The sequence below is a fragment of the Gymnodraco acuticeps genome, unplaced genomic scaffold (assembly GCF_902827175.1).
Source record: "Gymnodraco acuticeps unplaced genomic scaffold, fGymAcu1.1, whole genome shotgun sequence".
In the NCBI taxonomy this organism is placed as follows: Eukaryota; Metazoa; Chordata; class Actinopteri; order Perciformes; family Bathydraconidae; genus Gymnodraco; species Gymnodraco acuticeps.
This window is the reverse complement of record NW_022989748.1, coordinates 1,433,877-1,445,883: the sequence shown is the minus strand read 5'-3', so window position 1 is coordinate 1,445,883 and position 12,007 is coordinate 1,433,877. Positions and strand designations below refer to the sequence as shown.

The 12,007-nt window shown below is 41.2% G+C and overlaps 1 protein-coding gene across 3 annotated transcripts in view; it reads left to right on the top strand.

Annotated features, from left to right (window-relative positions):
* Window positions 1–824: 824 nt before the first annotated feature.
* LOC117552299 (serine/threonine-protein phosphatase 2B catalytic subunit alpha isoform) overlaps window positions 825–12,007 on the top strand; it is a 77,338-nt gene continuing 66,155 nt past the window's right edge. For 2 of the 3 annotated variants that reach the window (XM_034225750.1, XM_034225689.1), the window contains exon 1: window positions 825–1,133. In XM_034225750.1, the coding sequence (XP_034081641.1) occupies window positions 1,073–1,133 (61 nt within the window). In that variant the 5' untranslated portion in view covers window positions 825–1,072. The remainder of the gene's footprint in view (window positions 1,134–12,007) is intronic. The other variant, XM_034225806.1, reaches the window with a different exon arrangement.

Here is a 12,007-nt window from a genome sequence, read left to right as displayed (position 1 = left end):
TTATTTACCATGTCATTATTTAGTATTTTTATTCTTAGGATTTTGAGTTAGTATCTCAAAATATCCCAAGTTTTGCCTTTTCATCTCCTCTAATTATCTGAACATATTTAGGTTTTTATAGATTGTGTGGCTGTGTATCTCATAATGTTACTATATATCCAATAAACTTGACATAATTCAGCTTAAAGCTAAATGTTCATTGATCAAAGAAGGTCTTGCCAAAAAACTGCAGTTGAAAAATCAACCAACTGGCTTACAATGGTACATTTAAATAAATGTTCATAAGAGTGTATTGTTGTAATATATGCTTTGAAAGAAAATGGATTGGATGCAGCAATAAACTATGGCTTGAATCAAGCCATAGTTTATTGCTGCATCCAATCAAACCGCTTGATACTTTCCTTAATTTGAATCTGGCCCGAGGCTGTTTGTCACATGTCAGCCGCTTTTTCTCCCCTTTTACCGACATTTTCTGCTGTATTTCTATTCCTAATTATCCTCTGTTTTCACTTTCATCAGTATTTTTCTGGACAACATAGGCATCCATATATTTTTCCTAGTTCCAAATACATAGACCATGTTGTGCTTAATGTAATATAGTATCTGCTTTTGTGGACATATACAGTAAAAACATTATTTGGTTTAGCATTTGTTGATTCAATATGTATTATGCTTACCCAGCTACAAATAGTATACAAGTTAGTAATACAGTTATTCACTCAAGGCCAGACTGACACAGGAACAGCCCTTCGATGAAAGTGAATGTACAGTTGCAGCTCTCCGCCAATATAAATCGTCGCTGTGATTTGGGGCGGGTCCTGCGGGTTAGCATGTTTGACTGCACACTGCGCTCAGACAACTTGATACAGAGTAACAGTAAATCAGACAGAGCAGCTCCTACAGCACCAGCAGTGAAATTGTAACCCTGTTGCAAGTATTTTTGGCCGCTGATAGGACCGAGTGAGATCACTGCGGTCTCTTTTCTCGGATAGACTCAAGAGTTGTTCGGCAGGAGCAACGCAGGGACCGTTTTCTCATTTCTGCTATATCTCAATATTATACCACACTGGAAATGTCCGAAAACAAGCCGAATGATGAACCGAAGTTATCTACGACGGACAGGGTGGTGAAATGTAAGTGTCATTTTTCATGCCACAGCTCTGAGCAGCACTTGAAGAATTCACGCTCGGAGCAGCAGCAGAAATGTAGACGAAAATTGTTTGCTGGCCATGGAGGAAGAAGGGTGTTAGCCGAGCTATGACAGCAGCAGTAAACTAGGAAGTGAGGCTAACTCCACTTTTGACCAGAGCAATATTTTTTTCTAGAAATGTGTCACATTCTGGCTGTCCGCTTGTCTGTACATGCACTGTTTTCATTATTGAGCCAGCAGTTTGCCAGATGCATGCTCGTTTGGTTCCTCACAGCGTTACAGTATGCATGCAGATATGGCACAAACAGTGCATTCAAACCTCTGTGCGATTTCCCCTCATGCATCACCAAGCATACTTTTTACCAGGGCTCCTTCTTTTTTTTATTACCATTGCATAATACTGCTGGATGTCACCTATAACGTAGTATGATGGAGCTATCGTGTGCCTTCAGTGTTCATGCCATATGTGCTGCTTTCTTCTTGCCTGTGCATTTTACAGGTCTGACATTCCACCTTTGCAGTGTCCTATAATAATGCAGTAAAGATCATAATCAAGTGGACCTACCCCTCAGCAGGAGCAGTGCAGCCTGCCCAGTTTCATGTCATCTTATGTTGACATAAAAGGCAGCACACCAAAGTTGCAGTGTTAAAGCCAATGTCTGTTAGAATATGAGCACTTTATGTCCTTCCAATTTCTTATGCTGGAAGGCAAACCCAAAGCCTTCCCTTAGTTAGATTTAACATGACAGAATGTGTGTTTATGCTTGCTGGTTGTCATCCAGCACTAGTTGCAATGCATTATCCTCGCCCGCTCCAGTACACCACAACAGGCATGTGCAGCCATCAGCATGTGGAGGGAATCGTGAGTAATTGTATTCAGGCTCAGATGCAAAGGTTCAACCAGTTGAAATGATTAGATCATTGGTGACCATTAAACATCAATATTCTGCTGAGAAAGGCAGCGCTACAGTGTTCAAAAGCCCATGACTGGAATCATTGACTTTATTAAAAACAAGCCTGAGCTCTGCCTCGCGCTGTATCACATATTTCTCATTGATTTCATTAGCTAGTGCCATTTGAAACTGAATGAATGTTCAACAAAATGATAAGTCTTCTCTGTAGCAAGTCCACAGCTAACCAGTTGTGTTGTGGCTACATTTTGCTCAGGAAAAGGGCTTCAGAGTCACAGCAGGTCTCTTCTGTGATGAATATTTCAAGAGATCATCCCCCTACAGTCTCCACCAACTTGAAGGCTAATGAAAAATAGATTTGACAAGTATGGGTTTTTAAAAGAGATTTAACATTATCACTGGGAGACGTGGCCGGTCGTGTTGGATCTGAAGCTACTTTTCCCTTTGGCACGCTGAGGAGAAGCCATCGTACTGCACCTCCTGACTCTGTATTCTCTGCTCTACGCTCAGGGAAGCTCTGCTATTGGCTTAATCAGGTTAAAAAGAATCGATTTTCCATTAGAGACGCTGTCAGGGAATCTTGAGAGCTCAGATTCTAGGGCTCAATCTCAAACCTGATGTTGAGATCAGCAAAGTAACTCGTTACAGTTTGGAGAAGTCTGTGTTTTGGTAATGCATCAGTATTATGACAACACAGACGCTGGCTGTGTACAAAGCACCTCTCCAAAATAACTGCAGGCTATAGGTGTGAAGTCATTTGTTTTCAGCTGCCTAGTTTGCCCTGCTACAGGGTGTCAGTCCAACTTATCAGAAGTGCTTTGGATCTACCTGTTTTCAGAAACATTATCACAATGCCGCTGAAAGCCTCTGCTGCAGAGTAATTACTCATAAGAGTGTAATCAGCTGAGGCAGGAGAAATTGCGTGATTTTCAGAAAGATGGATTGAAGCTGAAATAGGAGCAATTTCGAACATGAAGCCGTTCTGTTTAATGAGCTCCATCAGGTGCATGTTAGCCAGTGGTTTAATGTTGTTTAAAAAGCCTGCACACACCTCTGTTGACTGTTGCATCTGGCTAAACAGCGTTTAAGCTAGGATTAAGCTACCCAAGCGACAATCCTGATATCATGACGTCTTTTGTCTTTTTCTTTAACTTTCATAGATGAATTGATGAATCATTAGTTTTATAAATTGTATTTAAAATAGTGAAACATTTCCATCCAACTTTCTCCAAAGTGAAACTTAGATATAAATCAGCAAATCTCTATATTGGGGCAACATTTGGAGGATTTTCACATAAAACAATTATTTCAACAATTAATAGATTATTTAATCATTATTCTGTCAATTGCCTAATGGATTAGTTGACCAATTATTTCAGCTTTGTTGTCAATTAATCTTTGGTCCATGAATTGTCAGAATACAGTATAAAATGTAAGAAAATAGTTTCAAACCAAAAATAGTTTTTATTCACAATCCAAAACCCCCAAATAGTTTAGTTCAATACTAAATCTAATCAGGAAAACCAGATAAAAAAACTGTTTGCCCGCACTTTTGCTTGAAAAGCAATCAAAATTGTATTATTGCATTTTTTTCTATTACTATTTAACATTTGTATTTGCAGCTACTACCTTCTTTGAAAATATAAATATTGCCAATTAATTTTTTTGTACGACTGAATGCGGAAATCTTTCTCTGCATGTTTGTACCAAAGCAACCCTCAGTTACATATAAAATAAATCCACAGTTAGTAATATGGTCCTCATGGTGCGATCATGACAACCAGCATGCTCCAAAGCAAAACATGCTCAGTAATGGTGTTTTTCCGTCGCTGGGGAAGAAGCCAGGCCCCCGACGGTGGGTCCTCCTCTCTGAGTGGGGATGGATAACATCTCTGACATTTGACTTTTGAGGAGAGGCCCCCATGCTCAGACATGCGTGGGTCGGAGAGGCGCTGGTGGTGACAGCGGCGCAATGCCAGCCACTGATCCCAGCAGGAGAGCCGGGTCATTTATAGAACGGAACATTAAGTAATGCCACATACTTGATCCCTGCCTTACATATGATCATCTGCATATCATTCTGCTTCATACTGTGTGCCATCACCTGAGGTACAAAGACGGTGTAATAACGAGAGGGAACATTACCATTTGTCAGGATTTCCCTCGGGTAGTCATCGCCCTCACTAATATATCCTCATTAGCATTCATAAAACCCGTCATTAGCTTTATTTGCATGGCAATAAGATTAAAGTTAAGCGATTTATAATAACTGCTGCGGCTGTCTGAGATTTCAATCCAGTGCCTGTCGGCTGTGTCTGTAGTTTGGGAAGTTACAATGTCAGTGAAAAGTGTCTGTTATATTTTGGTGAAGTCAGAAGGTAATTGGTGTTGCTAATCCTGGGCAAATCAAATTGTCAGTAGCTGCATCCCGAGTCTGTTTTTGCCACATCATTTATTCTTCTGCAAGACCGTCAATTAGAATGAAGATTGAAAAATGGCCATTATATACTGCTCTGTTAGATGAGGACAAAGCGCATAGATGATCAAACTGTCTTCATGCGATGTGCTTGCTGCCCGGAAATGTAAGCGTTCATCTGAGGGTAGAAAGATTCTGATAACTGCAAAATAGATTGTTTTTGTATCTAATGGAGCAAATTGCTCTGTGAGAGTTGCCTTATTTGATTTAGTAATGGTGAATACTCAGCATTTCTAGTCTATCAAATTATTGAATATATTGTTGTATATTGTCTGTAGCTTATTCCGTTTAGCTTTTAGAGTATTATATTCTGCAGTTTTTTCTTTTTTTAAAGTCTTTGTGGTATATTATTATCAGTGTGGGTTGGACAAAAGTAGCAATTTAACTGTCTTTTGAGGCTTCAGGCAATTGTGATTTGCATTTGCTGACATTTTATCGACAGAACTACTCTTTAATCCCTTTTTAAAATAATGAATAATCCCTAGATACATTCAAAACACTTGAACAGCTAATAACTCTGATTATGCTACCGCAGCTTTCAGATGCATACAGGCAGGTCAAAGTGACGATACTCTTCTTGTGCGAGGATGAAGCAGCGTGGGTAATTGGAGCCTGTGATTGGTTGACCTGTGTGAACAGACAGTGCTTGATCTTCAGCACCAGAGCAGCTGCTTAAATAGCAAGCTGTCAATATCAGATCCAATGAAGTTTAATTATTTGAGGGTGCGGCAGAGTTTGCTGATTGGTCCATCCTTCAGCTGCCGGCCTTAATTGATTATCAGGTTTTTCTCTGCAGCCTTCAATCTTGTCTTCAGTAATGGACCAGCAGGATTCAGATTGAGTGTGTGTTGCTCTCTGTTTTCTGAAAAAGCAAGTCTTCAGGGAAGCCTTCTCCCTGCTTGCTGTCATGTCTGCTTGGTGTGTGAGGATCTGTATGCCGGTGGCTGGGGGAGGCCGACACCTCCTCCTCAGCATCTTTTGACAGCGGTCTACTCAAGCATCTCGAGCTGGAAATGTCGCCTTCAGCAGAAACTGTGAGTGACAAGAGGATAACCGAACAAGCCTGTCCTGTATCTGCTGTGACGCAGGACATTCTTTTGCTGTGTTTGGATATTATTATATTGAATCATGACCTGAACTCCCTGTGTTGTGATGCTCAGATACTGTGGTCTCTGAACCAGAGTAAGTGCACCTTTACCGCTCATTAGATTAAAGAGGAATTAGGCTCTGTTGTGGATTTAGGGCATGGCAAAGCAGCGGATTTGGACAGATTAAGCTCTATATAGGGGGATAAAGGCGGCTCTGCTCGGAGGTTGTAATCTGACTCCATGCATTAGCTGCTGCTCTTGCTAATTCATGTGAACAAATGGATGTTGGATCTTGTGTACCTACCTTGGCATTTTTAGACTTTTGCTAATCCTATGAGTACAGTTTGTGGATTTACAAGCATTTGAACTGCTCCTATCAACCACCAAAGTATAATTTTGCAGAAAAACAGATACGACGCATCAGTTTGCTATAGACCACCATCGCGTTTGGTAGAAATCAACCTCCGTTTAAACAAACACTCAGCATATTAATGGATAGCAGACACCAACACACGGCCCTAATGTCCGCTACTGTGGATAACAAAAGTGATTTGGAATAGGGACAGAGCTCTGTGTCATTAGATCACAAATCAATCAATGCCGTGTCCACAACACATGTTACTGAATGATGGCAGCCAGCACAGTGAGTGTGGGGGAGGAGAGGCTAACCCAGTGAACTGGGAGCAACTGGGGGGGGGGGGGGGGTATTCAAGAGGCCAGTAGAGCACTAAATCTGCTTTCTCACCTCAAGCCACAATAAATGGGACACAGTCTACACACTCGTATGCATGCATGCACCTTAGCGAGAGCATGGGTCACTTTGAGTTAATTTAGGAAGTGGATTTATTTTAGAAAAACCATCTGTCAAGGGACTGTTGCCAAATGCTGTTGAGAGCAAATGCTTTGTCAAGGGCTGTGAATCATTGGCTTTAACAGATTCATCTGAGTAACTACTCGGTGAATGATGATTTGGTTCAGAAGTGATGATTGTTGTTGCATAATTGGCTTTGTAAATTGCATTCTGATTTGCAAATGTGAAATATAAAGGAGGCTGTCATTATCGCTAAGGTGAATTGGAAAACGCAGCAGAATGATTCTGCAGGATGAAACATCTATTTAATTTAGCGGTTTATAAAACAGACAAAACAAATCTATTCACACATCTGATCAAAAGCATTCCCTTCTTTTTTACTGCGGAAATTCATGTGAAAGAACAGTTTACAAAAATGCTTTATAAAAGTAGTCCAACTATGTTCCAATTTTGTCATCATAATATTACTAAAAAATATGGTTATTGCAACACAAGCAGTAGTGACCAGGGACGTGCACAGACATTTGGAGGGGCTATTGCTCTAAACTGGAAAAAGGGCCTCCCCCCGAAATTGTAACTTTTTTTAATGTAAAAGGAACCAAACGATTATTACATCAATTAAATTGGACAGTAATTCACATCTCCTAACAAAATAAGCTAAGCCGACTACTTGCATTCGGTGACTTGATTTTAAAAATTAAAACCAGGGAAATGTTTAGTTTTGCGGTCCATATCTCATTAAAATATCTAATGTTAGTAACTATTAAAGACAAAATGGGGACAATTCTGTTCTAATGTAGTTTGACCATTGTAACTGCTGTGCAGTCCAGACATACTGATAAAATAGGGCCTCTAACTAATTATCTTAAATAAACTCACTAATTAATGAAACCAGTTCAATACGCATTATTCTTATCATTCTTTATGAGCGCAGTAACGGTAAGGTATCTAATTATTTATTTAGTATTCCATAACTTAATAACAGAGATGGTCAAACTAAAGTGGTAGAGACATGGCAGAAATCCTACAATGAAGCAGGACATGTTCACCCGTGAGAGGGCGATCAAGAAAAGAGAGCGAGCGGCCTGTTGAGGAGTTTACAGATGAGAAGACACAGAAAGACAGAAGCTCAATAACAAGTAGGCTATATTTAGGTGTTTGTTTGTAAATAACTGACGGTATCAAGAGGAAGTAAAGTCCCCTGGTTTGTCCCTTATACCCTAACTGCCATGAGACAACTCAAAATCAAGTTTCCAAAATCCGACACTGAGGTGGTGTTAACGCACCGGCAGATGACAGCGCTGACAAAGTGTGTTTCCCGCAGCGAGAGGCTACAATACTAATTGTGGGCTCATCATGTTGATTCGGCCACAACAGACAAAAGAAAAACAAACTCTCGCTCTCTCCAGAGGGGCAGGTCAGCCGAAAATGCCGAACGGGCCGTTGCCCGGGCAACATTAGCCCGTACCTGTGCACGTCCCTGATAGTGACAGTACCAATTTGATGTTTTATTTAATTTAGCAAAGTTTAGAATGTGAATTTGTATATTTTGCATCCAATTTTCTTTCTGTAGGGATCCATAAATGTTGGTTGCAGTGCTTGTTGAAATACAGCATCAGTTATTATAAAAAATGATTAGAAGATACACCCAGAAAGAAAATGACCCACTAACTAAAGCCACATTGTTTCATTCTTTTCAACAGATTAGTTCTGATACACCTGCATCATTTATAATCAATGCATGAGTGCAATGAGCGGAACCTTAAAACCCCCAGCTTTATCATAAGCGGAGAAATGCACTCCGTTTACATTTTCATTTCCTGAATATTTATGTATCCCCAGCCCACAGGTATGCACACAGACAGCCACCTCAAACCGCATGCTAAATGAGAAACCATTCTAGTGCCACTGAATAATGTGTTGTGCCTTCAGAATGAAACACAGTAATCTTGTTTTATTGAGGACAAATCTCCTCCAGTTTGAACAGTATTTTGGCCTCCTGCTATACTTGACTCTATTACAAGGAGGAGGTTTCTTGCGGTGAAAGCATACCTGTCTGCTCAATGGGAGGCTTGTCTTGGTGGATTTGGACAAGCCCGTGCATGCTGCTGGGTGACAGAAGCAAACATAGACACACACACTCCTGTCTTGTGCCAGGCGGCGGTTTGTATTTAAATATGGGTAAAATGAGTAAAGCCATCTGCGGGCGTCCTGTAAATAGTAGATTAGTAAGCAGAGAAAAGTCACCACAGCGGGGGGGGATGTTGTAACTCTTGTGTTGGCTCATTGACTCAGTGCATGTAACGGGGGGTGGAAGGGGGGGTGACATGGGCAATATCTCATGGTAACTGTCTAGTCGAGATTGCCTCTTCTCTGCTATCATGCAAGCATTAACATAGTCAGGTTGTAATGCAGTACATTTCAGCTTTATTTTGGCGAATGTGGACGATAATAATAATAATATATTAATTTTATATAGCGCTTTTCTGGACCCAAAGACGCTTTACATTTGGGAGGGGGGGTATACAAACAAAACAAAAACAAAAACAAAAAAAACACAACAGAAAAGCAGTCAGGAGGAAGTTGATTAAGAGGGGGGGGGATTTATAGATAAATAGTTGAAAAGGTGGGTGAAGCTTAGGCACAGAGAACAGAAGGAGCCAACATGGCATTGCACGGTGCATTCAGACAATTTGAGTGTTTTTTGCAAACTGACAGGCTTCATAGCATTTTCAGCATTTGTAGGTTTTTAATATAAACCAGCAGACCTTTTTGAAGTGTGGGACACGTATTGAATATCGTGTGTACCAGCTTGCCGGTTGTTTGCCGCTCTATGAAAGAACACAGTGGAGAGTTCACCTTTTTATTAACCACTTCATCATTTGAGCTGCGGCTTGGGAAATGAATCTACTGCCGGACAGATTTAATCAGCATGTTGTACACACACGGCTCCTTTTAATTATCAGACCAATCAATACTTTTAATCAAGTGTCATGGATATACTTCATTAATGCCTCGGCGAACAGTGGGGGCAACAATAAGGAAAATTGAACCACTTTGCTGTCTCGAACAATATGATTTAGCATCTTAGAAAAATACATATCTGTTGCCCTTGAGTTCTGCATGGAGCCTTCTAACAATAAAGTGTTTTTATTCGTAACTTCTCACCTCCATTAAGCAAATGAGCTTAATGGGTGAGAGCCTTAATTACAGATGGGTAAATTACTGAATGTATGCCACCTTGTTCTCCTTTGTTTATCCACTGTTGATCATGCTCTGCGAAAAGACAACCCTGGGGTACTTTTCCTTTCTTTCAGGTGTCGTTAGCTGACTAGCTAAAGCACCCAGTGTGTGGACGCAAGAGAAACTCCAGCTATACAAATACAGCTGGAGGTGAGTCGAGGCCCCAAGGTTTATTTACACTCATTCACACGCGTTAATTATAGACCACCTGGCTGAAAGTGAACCCCCGTATTCCACGTGGTGGTGAATTTGGTTGGTGTCTGCTTGTCTAAGTCTAACATTGGAAAAAAACTCTTTCATTGGATGTCAGCTTGTTCTATAATTGACTTGACAGGATGTTGTTTTGGTGATTAGTATTTGTGTGGACAAGACAGCACTTCCTGATGTTGGATAACATTTATTTTTTAGTAATCAGGCCTTCCATTTAAAAATGCGTTGACGTTTAGGATAGGATTATTTTTATTATAGGGAATTCTGCATTAGACTTGCCAATGTGTCGTAAGGCAACCAGGCAGAAAGGGGTTAAGTTTTCCCCGAGCTGATGATGGCAGGCCTCTCAGTCACTGCTGCCCACGTGGAGAGGAGAGAGAGGGGGACGCTGCCTGGCCCACTCACACTCGTGTGTGTGTGTGTGTGTGTGTGTGTGTGTGTGTGTGTGTGTGTGTGTGTGTGTGTGTGTGTGTGTGTGTGTGTGTGTGTGTGTGTGTGTGTGTGTGTGTGTGTGTGTGTGTGTGTGTGTGTGTGTGTGTGTGTGTGTGTGTGTGTGTGCTGTGTGTGTGTGTGTGTGTGTGTGTGTGTGTGTGTGTGTGTGTGTGTGTGTGTGTGTGTGTGTGTGTGTGTGTGTGTGGTGTGTGTGTGTGTGTGTGTGTGTGTGTGTGTGTGTGTGTGTGTGTGTGTGTGTGTGTGTGTGTGTGTGTGTGTGTGGCGCCCCACAGGGTCAACTTAAAAAGGACATTTGATACTGGCAGTTGGCCCTTACCAATATTTTCTCTGCTGTAGTCTGCTAAATGTATCTCGGTTAAAGTAAGAATGAATTTATATTATAGTGTTTGTCCGAATACCTAAAGCAGAATGACAGTGTTTCAACAAGTAAAAGCTCAAGACTTAAACACTGCCTCATTGCTAACCAGCTGAACTTAAAATCATTCTGAGCATTTTGCTAAAGGATATCTTAAAAAGAACTTAATGTATCTGCAAGGATTTAACCTTATCTTAGCAGCAGTGTGACATGTGGGGGTGAAGAGTTTGGTCCACTGTTGCCAGGCGGAGGGAAGCGCGCTGAAATTGCAAACTGATATCTCATCAGTCTGAGTTCACATCGTGCCTCTGTTAGCCAGATTGTGGAGAGGTTAGTGTGTCCCATGGCTCCGATTGATTTTGTGCCTGTCCAAACTACGCCAGGGAGTCATATATTACAATGACCAATCATTTGAGCTTTATTGCTGCCCCGCTCCCCATCAGACCATTAGGAGTCAAGGCAGTGACTCCTATTGTATCTTTTTGCTGTCAAGTGGGCCTGCCACTGATGAGCAGTTGCATTTGGCTCTATTGATTGTATGCAGAGATCCTGTATCTCAGTAGAATGTAGTTGATGGATGAGTTATCATTGTTGTGCATGCTCATACATGTGTTTGTGTGTATATACGTGCGACGATGACTCAAAACAATGTCCAACTCAAAGGAAGTAGTAGGGACCTCCCATACCAGGGATTTTGAATGTTATTTGTTCAAATCTTACTTAAAACTGAACCATGAAACCAAGCTAATCTCCACTCTGTGTTCATTCCTGAGCCCAAGATGTGGTCCCATTGTTGGTAATTAATGCTGTTGTCACACCCAAGTCCTACACACACACATGCTCGCTAGCTGTTGTGTTTTTTGGCAGCTTTGCCTTATTATGTAGGCCTTTTTTATAGTGGCCCAGCCCCCACAGAAACTGGCAAGGAGTGACACACCAGCTCACACAGTGACAGTCACTGCTGTGAACACAAGTACGGGTATGTCCATGACACAGTCTAAAGAAGACTAAGGAGTGCCATTTCTTTGACAGCTTTTCTACTCGGCCAGACGGTTACTTAAAGTCAGCACAGTATTTTTTCACTCCCGTAAAAATACTGCAAACTGACTACTTATTTCATTTTTACTTTCTCTGTCTGTCCCTGTTCTGTCATGTATTCCAGCTTTCAACATCCAAGAACATATTGCTTGTCTTTTTCTTCTAGCCGCGGTTCAGCCATCCCCGCTTTCAACCATGACTACAATACTTCCTGTCCCCACTGTCTGCCTTTCATTCAGCATTTCTCTTTATTCCTTTTTGCACACTCACTT